The sequence below is a fragment of the Equus przewalskii genome, chromosome 19 (genome assembly GCF_037783145.1).
Source record: "Equus przewalskii isolate Varuska chromosome 19, EquPr2, whole genome shotgun sequence".
NCBI lineage: Eukaryota > Metazoa > Chordata > Mammalia > Perissodactyla > Equidae > Equus > Equus przewalskii.
In genome coordinates, this window is record NC_091849.1 from 36,731,187 (window position 1) to 36,756,772 (window position 25,586).

The 25,586-nt window shown below is 41.4% G+C and overlaps 1 protein-coding gene across 2 annotated transcripts in view; it reads right to left on the reverse strand.

Moving 5' to 3' along the window:
* Nucleotides 1–642: 642 nt before the first annotated feature.
* The window catches only part of STK38 (serine/threonine kinase 38), a 38,112-nt gene continuing 13,168 nt past the window's right edge, over nucleotides 643–25,586 (reverse strand). For both annotated transcript variants that reach the window (XM_070586002.1, XM_008540353.2), the window contains exons 4-14: nucleotides 24,731–24,853; nucleotides 22,851–22,934; nucleotides 19,030–19,153; nucleotides 16,161–16,315; nucleotides 12,480–12,582; nucleotides 11,570–11,631; nucleotides 5,684–5,801; nucleotides 4,494–4,617; nucleotides 4,196–4,291; nucleotides 3,100–3,194; nucleotides 643–2,615 (exon numbers count right to left, since the gene is read on the reverse strand). In XM_070586002.1, coding sequence (XP_070442103.1) covers nucleotides 2,485–2,615; nucleotides 3,100–3,194; nucleotides 4,196–4,291; nucleotides 4,494–4,617; nucleotides 5,684–5,801; nucleotides 11,570–11,631; nucleotides 12,480–12,582; nucleotides 16,161–16,315; nucleotides 19,030–19,153; nucleotides 22,851–22,934; nucleotides 24,731–24,853 — 1,215 coding nt within the window. In that variant the 3' untranslated portion in view covers nucleotides 643–2,484. The remainder of the gene's footprint in view (nucleotides 2,616–3,099; nucleotides 3,195–4,195; nucleotides 4,292–4,493; nucleotides 4,618–5,683; nucleotides 5,802–11,569; nucleotides 11,632–12,479; nucleotides 12,583–16,160; nucleotides 16,316–19,029; nucleotides 19,154–22,850; nucleotides 22,935–24,730; nucleotides 24,854–25,586) is intronic.

A 25,586-nucleotide genomic window follows, 5' to 3' on the forward strand; every position in this document is an offset into this window, starting at 1 on the left:
AGGTGAAATAATCGCTGCTTGTCATCAGGGAAAGGGACGTGGTGATGCAGAGATGAGGAAGGACTCTTGTACCTCTGACAAGAGTGTTTGATCTCGTTATATAAACTACTGGGAGCCATAAAGGGTTTATGCAGGAGAATGACATGATCAGATTGGAAATTTAAAATTATTTCTTTGGCAGCAGGAAGGATAACACTTGAAAGGGGAAGGACCAGGGACTAAGAGGTCAGCTAAGAGATCACTGCAATGGATCTGGCAAGGAATGATGAAGGCACCAGGAGGATGGCTGGCCATGCTCTGGAGTTGTACATGTGGGTGCGCCAATTGACAGCACTGTTGTCAGCAGGTCTCCCTTGGCCTTCCTGCAAAGGGACAGCCCACTGCCCTTTAACACTGAGCCAGGTGGAAAGAGCACATACACAGGGCCAACAGAAGACTGTCTCTTTATATGGACATCCATTCAGAAGACTTGTTCTCAGGGAACAAAACCGCAGGTCCCAGCTTCCCTGAGACAGAAAGGCACTGTGCCTAAAGCTGGTGATGCAGTGTTCCAATGGTTTGCAGACAAAGGGGATAAAAGAAGCCACCAGCACACCACCTCTCTGAATCACATCTGCTTTAAAACACATCAGATTTACACCATCATTTTCACGCAGTTTATTCAGAAGTTTCAAAGTTAAAATGTGGGCATCTCCCCCTAAAACAAACCATCCCCTGCCACTCCCTAACACACAGACTGTCACCACTCCTGTTATTCTCAAACTCTTACAGGACACGGGGTCATGACCCCAACTATTGGGTAATACAAAGAAACTGCCAAGTTGCACAAAAGAATCGCATTTACTTCCTTTTCACTAACAGACCGTGAATGAAAGATTAAGGGGCACACACATTACCTTCATCCAGAGTTAATACTCCCCTAATCATCTTTTTTCTTCCTCTAAGACATTAAAACCCAAAGCAGTTTGACTTACTGCTATAACTTTGATATACCATTTTTCTTTTCTGAATGGCTAAGCTAGGGTATACTTTCCTTTCAGAGCTGCTCTTAACCTCAAGACTGGCAGAAAGCAGTCCCCCAGTTATAGCTTGGCCGTCACACTCTGCAACAAAGTTAACACACAGGTGCAAATGATGCTTTAAGAGTTATCAAAATTTTAAAAAGTAATAATGCATTAATATGGAGGCTCCATATTTTTCTGACACAGCAGAAGTCCTCTAAAGGTGGTGGCAGCTGTAAAAGAGAAGGCACTTTGTGCTAAAATTCAGAGGGTCTCTCATGAGGGAGAGCCACAGCAGAGAGGCCTGGATAGTCCAAGCTGCAGGCGACCCTTTAGGGTAGAGAGGAGCATCCCCCAGAAAGGCATCTGCAAACGAAAAATCTGTAATCATGATTCCAAGGCAAAATGGTTACTTAAAGTCGGGAGACGAGAAATACCGAGAGAGAAGACAAAACACAGTTGCACCCAGGACTGAGAGTGGACTTTACAAGGACTTGTAGGCTGGCTCAGCACTTTCTATTGGGCTGGTCCTTCACCACTTCCCAGGAGGTTCCAGAGACGGAGCAGCACCTTAGCCAAGCGGGTTCCAGGCCGCCTGCCTCTGCCTGGGCTCTCCTTGCTGTGTTCCCAGGAATAAACCGAATTCCCGTCGGCAGCACTCGGTATTGCTGGTCCACGGCAACATCCGTCTAGGGATTTTCTGAGGCAGCCGTGAAGAGGGTCTTCCACGTGATGCAGGACTCCTTGGCAACGCCCGGCGGCTTTTCGGTCTTCTAAGAGTAGCAATGGATCAAGCGGGTATCGCCCCATCAACACTCGGAAAACAGCATGAGTGTTTAGCTGGGCAGAAGGAAAAAGTCAGCGGATTGAAGGTCTTTATCCTAGTACCATAAATAAAGTGCACCATGAATGGAGGCTATACAAAGCCACTTGCCCAAGGCCGAGGTATGGGGGGAAACTACCGCCATCACCACCCGCTCAGAGGGTGGTGGGTCATTTCCCTCAGCCAGAATGCTGGCTGCTGAGGCTTTCATTATTGCTTTATTTCCTGTACTGTGGAACTTTTAGCTGTAAAGAAAAAAATACCTGGTGGGTTTGGCGGAAAGCACGTCACGAAATGACAGGAATTGGCTGATATTTGATAAGTATATGTTACAATCTCAATAAGGTTGAATGATGGCTGTTTTTTCCCCTTCCTTCTGATGAACTTAGGAAAACACAAGGTTTTCAAAACATCTATCAAATTGGCTCGTGATGCTTCTGAAGAAGCAGGACAGCAGTTTATGGCCAATGTAGTAGAGATGGTTGTCTTTGTTCTACAGGTTTTCAGATGCATATGGAAGAGAATCCACTTACTATCACATTTCAGGCAAGTTTACCATGACATATTGGTAGGTTCCATAAACTTCTTGGAAGCTCTTTCAAAAGAGTGTTTGAGAGGAAGACCGTGATGTTGCACATTTAGGACTCCGGTTCAAGCGTACTATTTTGCTGCTTTCATGTAGGACGGTATTGCCCCCCGCGCAGTCAGGCCCTCAAAGCGCTTGTACGTGTAATTGATGAAGACCCAGTCTTTGTTCTTGTAGTCAGTCTCAGGGTGATTACTTGTTGCCACTGGGAAAGAAATAGACGTAAGAGATGGTTCACTGCCCTACCCAGACGGACTACTCAGAACTGAAGGCAGGACATTCTGAAGAACACACCTCAGTTTTTATTTGGGAAAAGTTGCTTTTCACTCTGCGAATTTTCTACATTTGCTTGCCTGTGTTCTTTGAACCTCATTATTTTTCATAAATATTTTTAAAGTTTTCTTTTCCCATTTGTGTTATCTCACGTTACCTAACCTTTAATTCAGTAACAACAAAAGAACATCTTTGTGATTTACCCATCACGTTGAGTCTAAACATGGGAGTTTGTATCCATTTCCCACTCGACACGGTCCCACTGCTACCCAGTATTAGCACTGGAAAAATACTTACAAAGAACCCGAGGAACTGAGGTTCCCTCCATGTTCCCTATCCTAATTTGTAAACATCATCCTAAATTGGGAGGAAATAATGGACTTACAAGGCAGCGGGAGGCAGTTAGGTGGTATTACCTGTTGGCTTAAGAATATCAGATTCTGGAAACTCATCGAAGTTTGAGGTATCATCAATGCTTTTGATTTCAATAGATATTGCAGCAGGCCTCTCTCTGCCAAGAACAGACATGCCACACATTACTATGGTTAGTAATCATGTGATCATAACTAAGCCTTCTCCAGAAAAGACCCCTGGTCTGACATGAGAGGACTATCCACTGGCTGGCAGCATTTACTTTCTCTGAAAAGCTCATGACCACTGACCAACCACGCCAACTGACTACATCCAAACAAAAAATAAGTTACGATGAAAAAATATAAATATTCATAGCTAAGAAGAAAGACAAAAATAATGAGAAATTTAAATCCCAAGTTAGTGCACTCCCCTTGATGGCCTGCCCTGTCTGCTAAAAAGGGAAACTGAACCTCTCAGTGTCCCCTCACGGAGGGCTCTGGCCTTCTTCTACCAGAGGCACCAATGAGTAGGGTGGCTAAAAATGCAGCACACGGGAGACAAAGGGAACAAATCAGAACACGATTATCAAAGAGGTGACAGCAGTTTCATCTTCTGTTTAGCAACCAATGAATGCTGAGTAAGAGGGTCTGAGACACATCAGGTGGTACGGGCTCTCGTCACCATTGACAGCACTCTACAACCCCCGCCATGACAATTTTCACTCTCCCTCACCACTCCCCGCCTGCACCACTGCCCACCCCAATCCTTCTTCCACTCCTTTCTTCCTTCTCTCTCTCCCAGTGATAGCCCCTACCCTGTGGGCAAGGACAGTCCTGCTGGTGGCCCCCAACAGCAGAGAGGTTTGTGTGTTCCAGGTAAAAGCAATGGCAACCTGCTTCTTAGATGCTCCCTTCACCATGGGACCCAAAGGTCACTTCCCTTTGGAAATAACTGCGGGCTTCAACATATCCCATGGCACATGGCCGACAGGAAGCCTCAACTCTCAATCCTCACCATGAATGAAAATCAAGAAGAGAACCTGAATTTCTAAGCAGCTCTCTTCTCTTACTTGGCTTACCAGTAATAGTGCTTCCAAGACAGTATTAAGCCAACTACAGCCTTTCTGAAATAATCCTGAAAGCTTTCATAGAGATATACCTGATATGGTCCCAGTCAACGCCTTCAAAAAAAGAATTACTTTTGATTTCCTCAACTCCAGGGGCTCCAATTCTATGTTCCCATTCACAGCAGAATCTGGAAAAGACAGAGGCCTTTCAGCACACCTCAGGGAGTCTCCTGAGAAAAAGAAAAGGAATAACCTCCCTTTGTTTTAAAGAGAGGAATGGTAAGAAGCAGGGGGCAGATCCAGGATAAATGATGAAAGTTTAAAAAAAATGGATTCCTTCATGTCAAAAAGCCTAAGTGGGGGGGCAGGGGAGGTATTTCTGACTGATACCTCAAAATTAGATCCTTGGCTTTCTCAGAGATAGGAACTTCTGGAGGAAAAGTCAAAGTTTCTTTCCAGTTCATCACCTTCTTGTATGTCTCTTGAGGGGTCTCAGAACAGAAAGGTGGGTAGCCTGCAATCAAAAAGGAACTTCGGAGCCTCTGCATCCCAGGACCCCGAATCCGACAGACTATTCTCCATAATATGATTCTATACATCTTTAATGACCCCATACGTCCTTCCCTCCATGACATGGACAGCATTTCCACTCATACCAGAAAACATCTAAAGCAATTTTTGATTTCCCCCCAAACTTCTAAACCCAAAATGAAGTTGTACTTCTGGTAACTAAGGAGTCAGCTAACAGCTGAAGCTGGGAAAAGAAAGGAGGACATAAGCAGAGGTGCAGATGTGGGTATCACTGTGCCCAAAGGAGAAATCAAAGCATGAAATAGCACCATTAAGAAATTACTCCAGTCTCGGAATAGCCTTATGTGGGTAAAGTGCCAAACAAGTTGAGTAAGAAGAAAGCATAGGTTTTAAAAGTGACCACCAGGCCTCTTTTTGAGAACTACAGGCAAGAGGATACTCACATGCCGTATTCCTCTACCTGGCCGCCACAGACATTACATCGTCTCCACAGGCAGCCACCCAATGTCTCCGAAGACAAGGCTCCAGATACCGCAGCAGTCATCCACACAGACTCACTCGGTGCCACCACAGACCTACTTACTCTCCTAGTGCTTTTGCGCATATGACCACACCCACAGATGTGTCCCCCAGATACACAGACACACCATCCAAATAGGAGGGAGAAAGGCCAGGGGGTTCCATGCTTTGAAGGCTTTGAGAGAGAAAGCGAACAGCAAATAAGAAGAGTGTGTGAGGGAATGCCTAAAGTTCTCTGCATACAATAGACGTTTAATAAATGCCAGTGACTGAAAGAGCTACTAGATGGAGAAGATGAAAAAGTAGAAGAAAAACATGACAGATGATCAGCAAAGCAACCACAGGATGCCAGTAAGCCAGAGGATATGGTGGGGTACATTTGACGGCCAAGAGTCTTCTCCCTAGGAAACTTCACTTTGAAACCACAGGAAGGAAAGTGCTTAGATCACCCGCAGTTGAAAGAGTCTATTAACAATGCAAGAATCTTTCCTGGCTGCACAGAAAGAGCCCTCTGAAGGCATGCAACTTACCGATGAGCATCTCATACATGATCACCCCAAGCGACCACCAATCACAGAGCTTGTTGTACCCGGTCTGCATGAACACCTCGGGAGCAATGTAGTCAGGAGTGCCTACTGTGGAGAAGGCCTGAAACACGTACCACACGTCAGGGAGGCCCAGCAGGCAGTCGGGTGCCCAGAGTTCTGTTCTAGACACCTAAGGCTTCAGGTACCACCTAGAGCTACCCACAAACTAAATAAGCAGGACGGCCCAGTAGCTTAACAGCAAGTCTGATTTGCCAGAGCACTTCCAAAATGAACAATAAAGCTTTGTCAGTGAGCAAGGGATCTTCCTACGTATAGCCAAAGCCCACAGTTCACTAGGTCAAAGGTACGTGTCATAACTACTAGTACCACAACTTACTGAGCACCCAGTGAGTGCCAGGCTCTGTACTTCTTATATGTTTATGAGCCTGTTTAAGTCCTGACAAAATTCAGCAAAAAGGACGTTAATAGCTCAACTTTGTAGATAAAAAATCTGATGCCCAAAAGAGCTTTCCGCAAGGCCTCAGACTAGTTCAGTGGCAGAGCCCCATTTGGAAATTAAATATCTTGCTCCAAATCATCCCTCTTTGCACCATATATATTCTTTGATTTGAGAAAATCATAAAGGGAAGCTTTATTATCAAAAGCTAAAGTTATCGCCTATAGGTTAAAGATTTATGAATGTCTATTTACTAAACCTAATCAGCGATGTCAAAAGTTCTCAGAGGAGTATTTGCCGAGCCCCAGCACTCTGCTCGCGCACACAGGACTGCAGCGCTGTGGGGAGGCCCGGGCTGCACCTCCCCCTGTGCACCGCACTTGAGGTTTTACCCCCAGAAGGCCCAAACCTAGGTGCTCTCAACAGTGTGTCACTCCTAACATTACAAATTACAGCTGCGCTGTCTTTAAAAATATTAGGAATACTGCAAATATGCAGGAGAAAAAGCACAGACAATATAACACACAGCTACCCATCACCCATATTAAAGAGAGGTTAATAACATGTCTATTTGTCTCAGATCATGTGTCTTTTTACAAGAAACGAAACTAGAGAAACGATTAAAGCCAGCGAGTCCCTCTCTGCCTCCCTCCTGAGGTGGAAACCACCCTGAAGTTGCTGCGCCTTGCTTGTCCAAATGACCTATCACTTCTTGTAGATTTCAGCTTTTAATAAAGGGCTTCTACAACTTGTCCTTTTTTTGTTTTTCCTGAGGAAGATGTTTGCCCTGAGCTAACATCTGTTGCCAATCTTCCTCTATGTTGTATGTGGGTCACTGCCACAGCATGGCCACTGACGAGTGGCATAGGTTGCACCCAGGAACCAAACCTGGGCCTCCGAAACAGAGTGCACCAAACTTAACCACTTGGCCATGGGGCTGGCCCTGCAACGTGCTTTTTTTTACTCAACATTATGCTTTTGAGATTTACTCATGTAGCTCCAGTTCACCCATTTCACTGCTGTACACAATTACTCCATTATACAAGTCACAATGTTTTTGATCCATTCTCTGGTAAATGGACACTTATGTTGCTTCCAATGTTTCACTATGACAAATAAAACCTGAATAAACATTCTGTAACACCTCCTACGCAATCCGCAAAAATTTCTCTAGAGGATATACTAGAAGCAGCATCGCTGGGCCTTGCGTTATGAGCATCTTCAACTTAATTAGACATCTTCCAATTGTCCTCCAAAGTGGCTACACCTATGCAAACGCCCCTAGTAGGGATGAGCTCCTGGTGTTCCACATCCCACCAACGCTTGGCTTTGTCAGACTTTTTCATTTTTACCAATCTGAATATGAAATGGGATCTTGTTGCTTTAATTTGCATTTCCTTTATTTCTGGCAAGATTGAGCACATTCTCATATGTTAATTAGCTATTCAGGTCTTTTTTCTGTGAATTCCTGTTCATCTCCTTTGTTTTCACTGCTCTAAAATATTCTATTCCAGAACGTAACCATTTTGCTGTCAATGGACAATAGGTTATTTCCAGTTTTTCGCTATTACAAAAATGCAATGAACATTCTTATACATATCTCTTGATTCACAGGTGCAAGAGTTTCTCCGGGGCATACGACTAGGGTAGAACTGCCGGATAGCAGGGTGTGCACATGAACTGGAAGATAATTCCACAGTACTTGGACCATGTGGCTTGTCTTTTCATTTGTTTATGTCTTTCAATATACAGGAGGATTTTTTTTTCCTTTAAAATGGTAAAATTTTCATTTATGATTTGTACTTCTTCTATCTTATTCAAGAAATCCTTCCTTACTCCGAGGTCATAAAGATATTGCCCTGTATTTTCTTCTAAAATTTTTAAAGGGTTTTTTTTAATGTGAGGAAGATTATTGGCCCTAAGCTAACATCTGTTGCCAATCTTCCTCTTTTTGCTTGAGGAAGATTGGTGCTGATCTAACATCTGTGCCAATCTTCCTCTAGTTTATACAGGAGGCCGCCATAGCACGGCATGAAAAGGAATGGTAGGTCCGCACCCAGGATCCGAACCTGCGAACCCTGGGCCACTGAAGCAGAGCACACAAACTTAACTACTACGCCACCGGGCCGGCCCTGTAAAATTTTTAAAGTTTTATTTTCCATCTACAATTTATTTCTGTGTATACTGTAAGGTAGGAATCCATTTTTTCCATATAGATAACTGTACATTGTTTTCTTTTAAATACATATATTTATAATAACATAAATGCCAATTGTTCTCTTTAAAGCTTTAACATCTGAAACATGGATTGGGTCCTCCCCAAGAAACAAAGTATTTTCATTCTAATTATAAAAGTTAAGAAACTACAAAAACCCTTCAATTTAGAGACTGGATTTATTCCAGCATAACTGAATGTTAAGTAAACCTTATTTGTTCAAAGATTTTTATTATAAAATCGAGATCTACTGCCACAGGAAAATAATTCCTTCAAGATACCAAGGCGTTAAAAAATCTCTGGGAGTTATAAACTATAGCCAACAGCAGGCTCAAACCCATGCACTAAGGTAATGTTTTCACTCTGGGAACTAGAGTCCCGCTCTGGGAGCCCACTCGTGTTTGCCCGCACTGACAGTACCGGGCAGTAGGGACTTCTAATCTAGGGACTACCCCTTCCCAAACTTGTGTCTGTTTTCCACACCCAGGTGTTCTCTAACTCCAGGTTCCCAATACCTCAAATCTGCACTCTTCTTTTTCCTTTTGTTGTCTGGGTATTTACAGCGCCAATTAGAGCTGCACTCTAAAAGAGCTTTGCTGGTTGTTAATAGTCATTTCAAACACGTGATATGTTCCAACTTATGATTTCATATAGGATTTTAGGGGAAATATAGCAATTTAATTTCCTACTTAATCACTTTTGTAAACTCTACACTGAAAAAAAATAAACTGACAAAGATGGATGTACTTCATCTCTTACCTCTGGTTTCAGAACTTAAAGCTGACTCATACCTATTTCCTAAGCAGTTACTAGGGCCTCAGGTTACTCAGGACCACAGAGCTATTTAAAACATTACAATATGACTGAAGCAGCCAACGAGGGAAGCTAAAGCCTCTACTTCTTTCAGTGATTCTCAGTGGACTGAAAAGTAATGGGCTGCGTGAGCAATTATATACGTTAGGCTTAACCTAGAGCTGTAAATTTATATTAAGCATTAACTAATATTAACCTTCCACTTTGTGCTAGTTGAATGGGATCATACACGAAAAGTCAAAAGCACAGGGTTAACCGACCTTTTGAAGGCTAATGGGTGGCTTTATTTTCTTCAAGTTATCAAAAGAGGTAACATGACAATGACCTTAATACTTTTCCATTTCTACTGTAGGTGGAATAAAAAGGGAAAAACCTTAATCACAGCTGAGAACCTTAGTTTATTCAGATGTTTTTTAAAAAACATCTTAAACTATTAAAGGACATTTAACTCCAAATTTGGAAACTGTAAAATCTCCTTCCTCTCAGACCCATAAGTGGCTCCCAGTAAGTCTCCCGTGACACTCTGGTACACGTCAAAGAGCATAAAGCTGGTCTCAGAGTATAAGGATAATTTAAGGTATTTAAGCTTAATTACCCCAAAATAAATATTAGCACAGTGGCCAAAGGTTAAATCTTGGCTTGCTTTAAAAAAAAAAACAAAAAACACAGAAGATTCCCTACCTTTTGTTAGCTTCCAAAACACAGGTTACTATCAGTTTCTCAATGAGGCAGGAGATACTGTTTAAGAAACAGTCCCTTCAGTGGAGGGTCTCAACCTTCAACACACAGTAGAATGACCCAGAGTCCTTTAAAAATCAGATACCGAGACTGTATACCCCGAACCACTGAATCAGAATCCCTGGGGTTGGGACTCAGATAGCAGCACGTTCTTGAAGTTCCCCAGGTGATTCTGACGTGCAGCCAAGGTTAAGATCTACTGCTCCATGAAGAGACATAACAGGAGCATCTGACACATTTGTTCCTGATGTCCCCTAACCCTCAACAAGCCATATAAACAGTTTTGCAACCAAATACAGAATTTAGACATTTAAAGAGTATCAGAGCTCCTAGAGAAAGGAGACTATGATGTGACTATACCAAACTTAAGTATCCCCAAGTTAATACTAGAAAAAAGATATCAAAGATTAATTTCAGTTACTGCATCTCCAAAAGTGTTCGGTTTAAGTTAATGCCTCTCCCAGGGCCAGGTTTAAGATAAAAAATCATAATACTCAAAGCCTGGTCTAAGGCCCACTGATGGGCCTCAAATAATCACAATGCAAGCCTTTCCTTTCATTCTTTCTCAAACAATCCTACAGGCTCCCATTTCCACATACAACTGACAGCTACTTACTAGTGAACTACAGAGAGTTATTAAGGATACTACAGAAAACTCTAATTCAGTATTTTACTCAGAAGTCTGGCCGAAACACAGTATTTGGCAAACCCATTAAGTTACTTTTGAATACACTGACAAGCAGAAGTGCCATCATTCCCAGATTAATACACAGGCATGATCATCACTCCAAATTAGTCATAGTCTTCCATACTGTTACTCTTGCTTTCTAGTGACCAAACGTTAGTTTAGCTTTATCATCATCAATTTCATTTGCCATGGGTTTTGAGCAAAGCCTAAGTACAGAGTGATACACATTTTTATTATCTCTGGTCAATAATTTTCCAATAACTACACATTGGGACATGTATATTGAACTTCAAATATGAACCAATGGATCGGAATAAAAGTTTGCCTAGATAGCAATATTTCACTGGCGAATTTGTACTATTTAAATAACTTCTAATGTACTATCAAGGTAAATGCAATAATGTTACTTATTTTTAAGCTTGTGGGGCATAATTTTATGTGTATATACTCAAATACTCATAAAGCAAGCAATAAACATTTCCCTTACATTTTTCTCCAATTTTTATCACCAAGTTCTTTTTTCCACCTCGAAGTAGGAAAGGGTGGAGCGCGTGAGCTGAGGAATCTTGACTCACCTAAGCGAATCGAAATTCTAAAAGTTTGAGAACTACTGCTCCTAAAGCTCTGCGTGGGCGTTTGCACTTAGTTTCCTTTTAAGAGAGCTCCAGCTTAAATAAAACACCTTTACCACCCGAAAAAGAGGGAAAAGATGCAACAAGAAGAAAAAGGGTTGTCACCCATGTAAAAAGTCAGAATGAGGTCATCCACTGAAAACATCACAACCAAAACAACCTAATATTATCTGCCCTCCTTCAGAAGATTACTTCTGCTGCTATTGACATAATGACACTGCTCTGTTAAGCTAATCTTAAAAGTAAGGGATAGATATGCTGCAAACATTTATCAAACGCAAATTTGCATATTTTATCTTATTCATACTAGGTTTGTAGCATTTAAGAAGCCACAGATATTACTTACTAGCTGACGTCTATTTCTTTTCCAAGTTTCTGCTTTCCTTTTGGAATTCATGTTCTGGAAAGCTAAAAGTAGAGAAAAGAAATTCTAACCCAAGTTCAGACAGGAATGTTTACTGTTTTTTTAAGCTCTGGTTCAAGCCATATGAGACCCACAGACCCGCTGCTTTTCTGCCTATAGAGCGATAACTCTGGATGACACACTACCCGCAAGTGTACAGACCCAAATCAGAGGCTCTAAAGCATTAACTCAAAGAATCACACAAGGAGAGCTGTGAGCAGCACTCCCACGTGGACCACACAGCCAGAGAGGAGACAGACAGGTAGGCCTTAAGCAGAATTACAGGAATTCAGTCTCCTCAGAAGCAAAGGCCCCAAGTGGCCTAAAACATTCATAATCTCTCAAAATTACCATCAAATTTTCAAGAGCAGTAATTGCTACATAATCAGAGACTTCTGAATTTCGAATCCACATTTGACATCAGCTTCTCTAGGATGAACTGTAATTTTACTACATAATTTCAATGGTTTGATAGTGCTTCAATGAAACAACACTCATAAAGATAAATTTCTTTCTGTCACAACTGAAAGAGCGCCTAGGATAAATCTAAGCTGGATTGTTCCCGGGACGTTTTCCTCTCCTACTTTTGCTTGCCTGCCCCATATTCATCCCCAGTAACCTCAGCAGAGCTCCAAACAAAGCACTTTTCAACATCTGCCTTAACACATTTGGTAGCACTCATCTTGCCTCACCTTGTAATACAAATGGCAGTCAAACCTGGGAAAGCATTTTCATTCTCTCAGGACATGCTGTGAGACGCTCCTAACCTGTCCCGCACATTTTAGTTACCAGGGGAACAGCTCTTCTCAGCCCAGTTAAGGGATAAAAAGGCTAACATCACTGTTACACTTACTGAAATCACTGGGGAGGCTGTGGTTCAGATTCCTATAAAATTCTGTCCTATGTGCTTTTTTCAATCCTGTGCAAAGGCCAAAGTCAGAAAGTTTCACATGGCCCTGTGGGGAAGAAGAAACAAGGTAACAGAACGGAGGAACATTCAGGGATGTGGAACAGAACATTATCTTGTCCAGCTCCTTACAGTATCCATTATAGCGCCACAGCCAAAGTATGCTGCTTTTTTTTTTACTACAGGGAAATACATATATAATAGCAAATAAATTTTGTAAAGATCACCCCAAATCCTACTATACTAATAAAAGTATTTTCATTTTTGTACATTATCTTTGTTTCTGTCCAAATATAAACTTTTAAACATCATTGAACCCTCCATAGCATCTAATTTTACTACTTCTTAAACTAACTCAATCAAATATTTCTCTGTGTTTCTATATGGTCTTCAAAATTACCATTTTTAATGTCTACGTAATATTCAATTGACTTAGTACTTCTTTGTTTAATAATCCCCCTAATACTGGGTGCCTACTCAAGTTCTGATTCTTCACTCTCATGTAATATGGATGATTATAAGTACTCCTGTGATAGACAGGGCCTGTGTTCCCAACCCTAACCACACATAGTACAGAAGATGGTCTAAATAAATGGTTGTTAAATGATGAGTAAATGAACAAATCTTTGTTCACATAGCTTCTTCTCTTGAATTAATTTCATTAGGATAAATTCCAAGGAATAAATTATTCCAAAGACAAAGGGAATAAACTTAACTGCACAGTTCTTGATAAATGTTGCCATACTGTATTCCAATCACAAGTCTCAAACTTTATCATTCTCTTCAAGGAAAATTCACACCTCCTATGAACCAGGCACCAGGCTTTAAATGTGCTGTCTCAGTTATAACTCTTAAGCCGCACTTCACAGACTCAGAGTCATTAAATGGCTTGCTGGTGAAATGGCAGAACCCAAGCCAGAAATCAATCCACGTTCTTCCTCCCCACACCAGGATTACCTAACCTCTGCAACCCCTCAGTCTCACAGGAAAATGGGGCTGATAATATCCTCCTGTCAGGAATGATGAGAATGAATGTGTGTAAGGCTCCCAAGCTGGTGCTTGGCACATAACCAGCCCTAAGGGAGAGGTAGGTGTTCTTGGGGTGGTGAAATTTTAAGTATACAAGGAAATAAAACCAAAAATAGAGGAGGGAATCCTGACACTCAGGAATCTACACTGCTCATGGTCACACAATTAGAAGTAGTGTGGCCGAAGCTTGAGCCTCAACGACTTCAACATCTATGGTCTTTCCGTGATGCCATCTTCCTTCAGGACATCCTCAGGGCTTAACACACAAACTTCCCAGGGTACAAGGCTACAGAAGCCCTGTTCAGATGGGTCAGGTATTATTTTGTTTTGTTTTTAAAGAAATCCTATTAGATTTGCTGTGTGTGTGGGGGTGTGTGTACACACAGGTGTGTGCAATAAACTGCCAAAGACAGCTTTGAGCCTACTAAACCGGTACCTTTTTTTTCAGATTTGCAAATACTTTGTTCTACAAACTAAGGAACAGAGTTTAATTTATAGTTCTCATAATTACATGTTTTACCTGGATACTTCTAAGAAAGAAGTGTGTCTTGAAAAGCAGTGCCTAGAGCAAATGCTATTCAACCGTAGAATGTCAGGGAATTCTGTAGCTTTATTCTGAATAAATAAATACCTTTATACAGCAGGAACTCAAAACTTCTACATTTTCACTTCTGCAATCTATATGGCTGAATACAAATGAGCTCACTTATGAGCACGTTTTTCTACAAGTCTGGGCTAGCATATTGTAGAAAGCAAATCTACACCTAACAGGGCTCCCCACTTCTCAGCTAGATTGAGTCCTCAAGTTCTTGGCCTTCAGTACATTTGCTGGACCTGACCAGAGACTACAGGGTAGAACTAAGCCAGCACTGACACACCTTGGGTACATGACCACACAAAGTAGAGCCAGTGCTTTACTGAAAATGTACCTGAACTTAATGACATAGAAAAATACTCTCAGATACACCAACACTTTAAAAGCAGAATACGAAGCTATTTACTTTTAGGATGCTAACTGTATATAAATTATTGACACAAACAGAAAAGGTATTGAGGCTATTATACCAAAATAGTGGTTATCTTTGAACAATTAGCTTTTAGGTATTTTTCTTCTTCTTTTTTTGGTGAGGAAGATTGGCCCTGAGCTAACATCCATTGCCAATCTTCCTCTTTTTGCTTGAGGAAGATTGTCCCTGAGCTAACATCTGTGCCAGTCTTCCTCTATTTTGTATGTGGGATGCTGCCACAGCATGGCTTGATGAGTGGTGTGTAGGTCTGCACCTGGGATCCGAACCAACAAACCACAGGCCACTGAAGCAGAGCATGTGAACTTAACCACTTTGCCTCAGGGTGGCCCTGGTATTTTTCTTCTTTACAACTCTCTGTATTGTTCAAATTCTCTATTATGTATGTACATTATTCTTATAATGAAGAAAAAAGCTATTAACCAAAAGAAATTATCTGACAAAGCTCCTGCCCTCTTGAAACAGAAAGATAAAAGCTTTCAAAGTAAGTAAACCAAAATTTCAGGTTTTTTAAAACAGTGAGAAAGTTAGCAAAAGACAGCAAGAAAGAAAAACACTCTAGAAATTAAATTTACTTTTCTACTTAAAAGAAAAATTCAGAGGCCAGCCTGGTGGTACAGTGGTTAAGTTCGCACGTTCCACTTCGGTGGCTCAGGGTTCGCTGGTTTGGATCCCAGATGTGGACATGGCACCGCTTGGCAAGCTATGCTGTGGTAGGCGTCCCACATAGAAAGTAGAGGAAGATGGGCACGGATGTTAGCTCAGGGCCAGTCTTCCTTAGCAAAAAGAGGAGAATTGGCGGCAGATGTTAGCTCAGGGCTAATCTTCCACAAAAAAAGAAAAAAAAATTCAGTCAAGACAACAATCCTGTGTTAAAAGAACAGAAAAGTCTAGAATTTTAGACCTGGAAGGGACTTTGGAGCTTCTCTGGACCAATACATATACTCGCTTTATAGATAAGCGAGGTCCAGGCAGTGGAGAGACTTGCCAAGGGGTATCCAGCAGTTTAGCAGCCCATGGATTCTCTTCTAAGTTGCTGTGAGCTTAAGAACCAAGCAGCTAAGCTCATGTGCCTATCTGAATATAAACGTAAAGAAGCCATTAAAGAGGCTGAGCAGGACTCTTCTTTGAGCAGATGTCGTATGATTTAGAACCTGAACTTTGTCACAGATTGTTGTTGTCTTGCCTCACTTCCTGGTTCTTGGCTGGACTCCTCCCTAATGATGAGGCTGACCAGCAGAGGGGTTCTCCATAGGTGACACATTAGGATACTTAATTACATGCTAAGACAAGATGACTATCTTTGGTTTTATTACAAAACAACCTGAATCAATTTTACTCTTAATGATTTTCAAAAATGTCCTTTGTTTCTAAGAGGAACATTCAATCAAATTATAGAATCATAAGGCTTTCAGAGAAAGGAAGTAACAACAAACTCACCTGTAAAAAAAGAAAAATACACAAGATAGTTCACAGCTACCCTACTGTGATTACAAGTGGCACAGGCAGTAAGGCAGAGGCAGCCGCTCAGGTCGGTAAAGATACAGTGGGCATGCCCCACCCCTCACGGTACCTTGCTGTCCAGAAGAAGGTTGTCTGGTTTGATGTCTCTGTGGATAAATCCAAGCTGGTGAATGGAGTCTATGGCTAATACTGTTTCTGCGATATAAAACTGAGTCTCCTCTTCTGTCAGGGTATCCTTTTTCATCAATAGGGTCATCATGTCCCCTAGAAACAAGACACAAAGCCACCACACACACATACATACATACACACACACACACACACACACACACACACAACAACACATGAGTAAGTGCCAGTTTCAGACAGGTCTTTCCTATCTGCCAACATAAGGCAGTGCAAAACTGTTCCAGAGAGTGACCCACACTGCCGATATAGGGGGAAATGGGAAGTAGTTTCTAACTCTGAAAAGCTCAAATTCACAGCCATGGAGAGCAAAGCACTTTCCCCTGACCTAACTGATGCTGACCACTAAGTTGTGATTTCTATTTTACTTGGGAGAAAAAAAGGAAATTTCTCTCAGGCTAAAAAAAAAGAAGTAAATTTGCTTATGATAATTTTTTGGACTTGGGAAAAAGACTACTTTACTTTTCACTTTGTCTGTACAAATATCTGCAAACCTCTCTACTACCTAGAAGCAAACGGCTCTTCCAGATAGGTCAGACTGCCGTTGCACAGAGAGGTGACAAGCCAAACAAAAACATAAACGTTTGGCAAGGCTAAAAAAAAAAGCTCTCCAATGTCTATTCACAAAACACCAGAACACAAACAAATAAAAATGCGGGATTTAGGTAGCAAAGGGTTAGTCAACAAAAGCTACAAAGGAACTGACAACACTACATACGGGACTGTGTAACAGCTGCCTCCCCCAAGTGCACACTGAACCCCTCCCAAGACCAGCGGGCTGTTTCTCTCCCGTGTCTTCTCACAGGTATTTAAATACACACCAACAGGCTTTATGCAACTTTTACAACACAACACCAGTATTTTAGCAGTTAAAAGGTAACCTCCTTAGTTGTCTGCAAAGTCAAAATTTAATTATTTCTGCTTAATACCAGCAACACAAAATGGTGAAAAAAGATTCTGATCCTAACTCAATGGTTAGACAAAAGTAAAGCAAAGAAAATATGTATAAGCAGTTTAAAGCTAAGAGAAACAGGAAAGATTCAGTTTGTATCTCATATAAAGCCATTTATGTTAGAAACAGGGAAAAGAGAAAGAAACCTCTGATTTTAATAGAGCATCATGCTGCTTTTTGAATTTCATTTCATTTGTAACTTTGGGGGAATTTTTGTATTCTTAGAGAAAAGTGGGTATTTTGCCTTCAGACAAAAATTAAACCATTTATTAAAATGCTCTCTTTTTTGACTGAAGACTTGGAAAATATGATTCCATAATCATTCCTGGCAGCCACATATTCACTCTGAAGGCACACCAGAGGCATGGGGGTGCTGCACTCAGGCAGGCTCTAAGGGGGCTGTGTGGCCATAGCTCTGTGGCCCAGGAGAGCAGCCAGGGGCCTCACCTGTGTGAGCTGGCCCAGAAAATCAGAGAGCTCAGGCCAGATGCTATACGGCTCTGCGTGCCAGCTCCACTGAGCGCAGAGGGCAGGGCCCAGGAGACACGAGAAGCTATGGAAGATGGTGCATGTAAGGTTTGAGGAGACACACGTCAAGGGGCTGGTGACTGAGCTGGTTCTAACACCTAATGAAGAACTGATATTTAAATGTTAAAAAGTTTCTCCTCATTCTAGGGGCTGGCCCTGTGACCAAGTGGCTACGTTCACGGGCTCCGCTTCAGTGGCCCAGGGTTCGGATCCTGGGCGCGGACATGGCATCGCTCATTAGGCCATGATGAAGTGGCGTCCCACATGCCACAACTAGAAGGATCCACAACTAAAAATATACAACTATGTACTGGGGGGATTTGGGGAGGGAAAAAAAGCAGGAAGAAAAAAAAAAGTTTCTCCTCATTCTACCAGACTCTTTTCTAACTTTCATCAATTTTTAATAAAAAATTATTCATGACCCTAGATCTAAACTAAAGGTTGTCACATGATCAAAATATTATGCCACAATTCTATTTGCTTTGCTATAGAACCAAAAAAGAAAGTTTTCTTTTTTTCCCACCAGAGTTTGCTCACAGTTCATCTGCTCCCTGGGAAACAGACTGTGTTCCACAGAACAGATGGTATGTTCTGTTCTGGGTTTACTTTGGAGCTGTCTTAGGAGACGCACATGCTGAATTACATAAAACTCAAAATCTCATAAAAGATACAGTGAGAGGTGGGCCCTGCGGCCTAGTGGTTAAGTTTGGAGTGCTCTGCTTTGGCAGCCTGGGTTCAGTTTCCAGGCACGGACCTACACCACTCATTGGCAGTCATGTTGTGGCGGTGACCCACACACAAAAAAACAGAGGAAGATTGGCACAGATGTTAGCACAGGGTGAATCTTCCACAGCAAAAAAAAAAAAAAAAAAAAAGGAAGAAATGAGACATTGATTCTGGCTACTAATATAGGTAATGAGAAAGTCACTCCTTGTATAGAAAAAGAAACAAAAATGTTGAAGCAAAGAATGTCATAGGTTCAATTTTGTCACTTAGGTAACTGATTATATATGATTCCCACTGACTGAGAGCAAGCAGAGTCCCTAGTTTTACTCCTATGTATTTAAAAAGAAAAAGAAAGAAACGTCCATCTGAAATCATGAGAATGAATGAGAAGGTTACTTTTATGGCACTAAGAATTGTAGTAAGGCACCCCAGCACCAGACAGGTTACTGACCTCCTTTACAGACCTAGAAAAGATATAGAAAGCAACTTTGTGAGCATGAGTAAAAGTAGAAAGGAGGGTTAACTGACGTGAAAGAGAAACCACAGAACAAAAAGGAAAAATGACCTTTCATCGTCAAGTAATTACCTCCAGGCAGGAACTCCATGATTAGGTAGAGGTTTAGCTTATCCTGAAAACTATAGAACATTTTCACAACCCACAAACTGTCTGCCTCCACTAGAATGTCACGCTCCGCACGAATGTGGCCAACCTGGAGGTATACGCAGTTGATTAATGACAAGCCTTGCTCTGCTTTATTAGACTGTATATTTGTTTAAACAATTTAAATACTGTTTTGAGTATCAAACTGTGGTGATGCAAAAGATCTAATTTATGCTTAGGCAAACCTGCTAACTCAAAATACGCAACATTTGACGTGAAAGTGTTCGGTGATGAAAACTTGAGTGAGGAAAGGCTTTAAAAACGGCAAAATGAAAGGTTTTAATGCAAATGGCAACTTTAATAGTGCTACAAACTGAACCTCTGATTAGTTAAAATTACCATTCTTTTGCATATTTCTTTGTTCTAATAATCTTTTACGATAAAAATAAGTCCTCAAGATGAGACTCTCTAAACAAGTCCTGTTCATGTCTGCAATGATATCTGAGATGACAGTGCCCTGGTTGACAATTCCAGAATACTACGATACCACACCTTTCAGTTCACCGCTATGCACAGAGTATGTGCTCAATCAATTCTTACTGAATTGAAATAAAAGAACACCTAAGAAAAGTTATAGATTCAAATTTACGACATTTCCAGTTTTCTACTTTTACTGAAATATCTAGCCAAGGAGCTCAAGTTGCCAAAGGTTTGGGAGAACTGGCAGAATTACTTCATTAAAATGTTTTATTATCAAATTTACCTTATCTACTTTAAATATATAATAGTAATCAAAACACCGCTGCACATTATCAAGTCCTGCCCCCTCTCCTCTTACATAAATGTCACAAGATGCAAAGTTGGGTTGAATCAGGTCTAAATGTATTAAGCCCCAGTCCAATCCTCAATAGAGGTTTCGGTCTTAACATATGCTCCAGGGCTGGAGTTCCACGACACGTTGAGAGGTAAAGATGTACCAAGGTTCACTAACTAGCACTTCTGTTGGCAAATTCAGCCACTGGCGGTTGTCTTCTTTGATACAATGTTCTGCACACGTTTGTTTTAGCGGAAGGTCTTTAGCAAGGCCAGGCACTCTCTCTTCCTTTGGACACAGACCCCACCCCTCTCTCCTGTCTTACACCTAACCTGCCCCACTCTTCCAGGCTAACTCCCATGGGCCTGAAGGCATTTGAGTTTACATATTTGAGTTTTCAGTCTCTACTAACATTGTTCTTTGGGATATTTTTAAATAGCCTCAATGTTGCCTAAAACTTACATTTTTACATCCCTACTTACATTACGAGGATGGGAAAAACGGAAGATAAGGGTGATAAGGAACAGGGCTATGAAACCAGGAGGAAGCTGAGTAAAGTATCTGCCTTTACTTGGCTTTAGTACAGAAGCAAAGCTTTTGGGAAATACTAACTCCACTTGCTGAACTGCAGCCGTGACTATGACCCAGTCATTACTAGACACGGAGACTGCAGGAGGCGGCCTTCACTGCCTCTGCTTCCCCTGGCTCCTGCTAAGGCCTCCTCCTACTGAGGGGCCAGAGAAAAGGGGTGGCACTACGCTTACCACTTGTCACTCACCTTGGAGGACAGAATGGCGACTGCAACATTCCGTTTGTTAAGAAGAAAGCTACAGTCACTGTGAGCACACCTTGCCCTTCTCTCCTGGGGCTGAAACAGCAGCTAGGAACCTCAAGTTCTAGGAGTGGAGTCAGGTGAATATAGGGTAAGGCAGGGAAGAGCCAGCGGTGCAGCTCCCAGCACAGGTTCCCTTTCCTTTGTTCCATAAATATTTAACAGTGTGGGGAATTGCATGCTAGCTGCTACCCTGGGCACCAGGAAAGCAGAGATAAGGTCTGTCCCGTCTTAACACTACACTGGAATCACAACTGGAGGTTTGCCTTTTGCACTGGAAGAGAAACGTGAAGACACCAGCTACATGCTGGGCTCTTATCCTTTAAAGTTTACTTTCCAGGTAGCAGGTATTTCCACCCTGGGGGACAGAATAACAAACTAAACTCTCAGCAGGTAGCTTTAATTCCTGCTCAGTTTAGTAAAAACAACAAAAAACTTTTCCTCTAGATAAGGCACCTATATCTACAAAACGTGAGGCTCTGAACCTGAACTGTGAGTCCTACGCAAAGTGATGGATTTGCACTGGTCTCCTTCCACTCTCGCCTCGCACGAACCTGCAGCAGGCTTCTTCAAGATGGCTGACCCAGGGAGTCTGTGGCCGGAAACTAACTGACCGTAACAAGACCGGACCCAAGGAGTTGAGTCCATCAGCAAACTGAGATAACAATGAAGTTAATACATCGTCTAAAATCCTAATTCTAACAGACATTTCCTTTACTTTCACGTAGAAAAATTTTAGAAATTGATTTTGAAGAAGGAAGAATATTTGAGAAAATGTTTTTACACAATATGTTTGGGTCATCCTCTCTTACCATGCTGGGCAACTGGCCCATGCTATGAAGGATTAAAAGCAAAAGTCATGGTATGTACTTCTCTTTAAATTTTATTCTGAATGCTAATTATTTGATTAAGGTCTTGAGCCTTGGTTAAAACTATAGGAAATATGTCTTGTACAAATAAAACTTACTTGTGAAATACAAAATATTTTGACTAATCAATATGGCTTTACATTTTCCTTTTCAAGATTAGCTGAAACTCTTTCAGTGCCTACCCCAAGACCAGACACTGATTTTTAGATAACACACAAACAGGGCTGCTGCGCCTTTTGAATAAGGCTAGTGTCAGCATAAATTATAGTGAATAGTTACTGCCAGGGCACTGGATACTCAACCGAAATTCCTGGGAGCCCAAAGCTTCTGGGCAGCATATGAAGTTAAAGAGAAAACAATTCCAAATCTTGAGCTGGCACTTAAATGAAGGGCAGAGAAACCTCGGTGAGATGACCTCCTTTCAAAGGGCAGAAAGGTCTGGGTACAGGGCAGTCTCCTCCCCTCTCTTGGGCTCTGTATCTGGAGTTCTCCCGGCCACAGGGTCTCTCTTTTCCCGCCGGTAGCATCTGATGTTTTACAGGATGTTTGCAGGTGTCACCCACTACAATCTGTTCTTAAGCAACCAGCTAAATTAAACTAGATTTATAGAAAGCCTGCATTCTTGTTTTTAATATACTGTCCAATATTTAAAATCTTACTGATTTTGCATAAAGTACTTATCCATCTTATAAATCTATTTGCAAAGTAGGTTGAGGTTTTAGAAAGTGTTCTTAATCACTAAAGTGGAATTTGTATTGCTCTGCCATTTGGAGTATATCTTTTCAAGTTCACTCAGAAAGAAGACTGGTCTCTTTTAGGTAGGTACTCAGAAGACCCAACTTCAGTTTGCATGTACAGAATGAAACATATTAAGATACATTTTAGATTGCAAATTCCAAATTCTAATTCCTAAGCCTCAGTTCCAAGGTCTGTAAAGAATTTCTATCTCTCAGCATTCAGTAAGGAACATGCTACCACAGCAAGTATGACTTCAAAAATAAGCTCCTCGTGACAAGAACAGGTTGTGATCAACTGGGAGACACAAACAGCAGATGCTTCTCTAACAGGTTTTCAACTTTTGAAAGACTGCACATAAGGTACAGGCATTGTTTGTACTTTTAAAATGTATGTCACTGCTTCTTTGTTGGGGAAAGAAAACTAATATTATATATATTCACACATGACAGAGCTAAAGAAAACTAATAAGAATATAAATTTCAATTAAGCAAAAAGAACAGCTTTAAGAGACAATTCATAAGCTGACTAAAATCACTGCTACAATGTGCTTTACCTGCTCTTTTTCAAGCATATCTGCTTTACGGAGTATTTTCATTGCATACACATGCCCTGTATCTTTCTTCTGAACAAGTCGCACCTAAAAGTTATAAAAGAAATGTCAAGTCAAAAGTTCACAATGCCAAGCTAATGTTTTCATATGTTATAGGAATATTTAAACTGAAAAAGTACTAGAATTTTAATATAAGCAACTAGCAATAAAAAAGCAGAAGAAAATGCCTTTCGATATTCCAAAATGGATATATTATACTCAGTGAAATCAATGCTGGAAACACCATCAAACATCTCCACTTCTGAACAGCTTTGGCTCCCGAGTTGAACAAATCAATCTAATTCAAAACCCTCACTATCAAACTTAAGGACTCAATAAATCCCACACAGCACATGTCACCCAGCCAGCTCAGAAAACCTAAGGAAATTATTACAACAATGTTTAAAACAATAGGGGCCGGCCTGGTGGCACAGTGCTTAAGTTCACACACTCCGTTCTGGAGGCCCAGAGTTCGCAGGTTGGGATCCCGGGCGCGGACCTACTACACACTGCTCATCAGGCCATGCTGCAGCGGCATCCCATAGACAAAGTGCAGGAAGACTGGCATGGCTGTGAGCTCAGGGACAATCTTCTTCAAGCAAAAAGAGGAAGACTGGCAACAGATGTTAGCTCAGGGCCACAACAAAACCAAAGCTCATGCATAGGAAAAATGTCTGGAAGGAAAAAAAGCTTAAAATATGTAATTAGGGAAATGGGGTTTATGCAGTTTTCCTTCCTCTTTCTTATTATCCAATGTTTTTAGAGAGAACGATAATTTTATGACAAAAAGAAAATTAATGGTCTACATACCCAAAGAAAAACCTTGGCAATTCCCTCCACGTCCTCCCACCCCTCTCCCAAGATACATATGTCTTCTTCTGTTTTCTTCTCCCTGCACCTTTCTTCACGTTTTTCCTGATCGAGTCCCATGTCCCTTCCGCTCTGAGAGGTGGTACTGTACGTTTGCCTCTCTCAAGGGGCAAACAGGGATTCTAAGCACTGAGGGGTCACTTTAATCGTTCACCTTTGCCTTTGAATACTTACTCACGTTTCCCCTCGGTACTGGTTTTTAATAATATGTTGCTCCTTTTATAGAAAGATAAGGAAACTAATGCAGTAGTAGGTCACCCACTTTGGGTGTGTTTCATTAATGGGGAGGACCTTGCATGGGCTCATTCAAACCCTCTCCAACAGAGTTCTCTTGTGACCAAGTAGGATGTATTTGCAAGACCAGCTGGGACAGTTTCAAATGCATTCAACTCTCTAGCACCATCTATATAACTCATTTCTATAAATCCTGTCTCCTAAGGCCATCTTTTTAGAGCTGTACCAATCTGGCGGGAAGAAATAAAGGGTGGAGACATGTCATTTGCTCATGGAGAGGCAGTGTGATACTAGCAAAAACAAGAGCTTTAAGATCAGGAAGACCTTGGCCCAACCCTTGTACCCCTGCCCAGTGGCTGCGTGACACTGGAACATTATATATATCCCCTCTGAGTCTTAATTTCATCAGCTATAAAATGAGTTATTGCCATGATTATAGGAGAGAAGCACTCTGGAAATAATAATATTGATTTCCTTCTACCTTTCAACTCTCCCTCTAGACCAATATCTAAAGACTCAACATCATCTCTGGCAAAAAAGAAAAGAACAATCAGAGATCTGGGACAGTGGAGAGGGGAAGAAGAGGAGGAGGACACACAGGGCAGTTAAGACGTGGGCCTGGCATGCTTGACCCTCCTACCCCATATTTCAGTTACATTAACAATCATGAGCTCATTGTATGTTAGAAGCTTCAGAGTTCTGAGGGACTTCTGTATTTGTAAGTAGCTGTGGTGTATTACCTCACCAAAGGCTCCTCTCCCGATTACTTTTAAGGACTCAAAATCTTCCAACCCAAGTCTTGTTCTTTTCAAACGAAGAAACTCTGTTTCCTTCCGAGCGTGTGCTGATCTCCTGAGTCGTTTCTAATGGTTAAACAAGGGGGAGAAGTGGGAAGGAAAGGAGCTGAAATTCTGAAACTGCAACAAAGTTTTATTTGCACTTTGACCCATCTGGAAAGCAGGGCCCCACTAGACTAAGGGTAATCTTTTCACACGTGGAAGCACCACGGAAGGACCCTGGAGAGGTCACTTCTCCCTTCCTCAGCCTTCAACTGCAATCACCAAATCCTACTGACAGATGGGGCCTCCTCTGAGGACTCTGACAACCTGCTTCTGCAATGCACTATTCTAACTTTTCTGAAGAAGGATAAATGATCAACATTTTCCTTTAACGTTTTTAATAGAAAATAAAAATGTGCTTTAAAAAATGTCCCTCTGGGTTTTTTACACATTGCAGTTCATTTTATGCTCTTTCTGTTATTCCTATAAGTCTTAGGTATTTTTCACCATTTTCCTGGGTTCTGCAATTCATTCCTATTTCTGAAAGTATCCCACTGGCACTTCAGCTCCTTGCACAATTTCTTGTTACCTATATTTTTCTTCTTCCACATCTGGGCGCTGGGGGGAAAGGCTGATCTGAGAGATATTTTGCCTTGATAATGGTTTCAGAAATCTGCCCCACTTCTATGGACCTTTTCAGAGAATTCTGTAAGTATACCATAATTTGCTTTTTTAAATATTAATTTGATTCCATCTCTTCCTTTTCTTGGAATTCTAAATCTAATTAATTTATTGCAACTGTGCCTAGAAAAGTCTT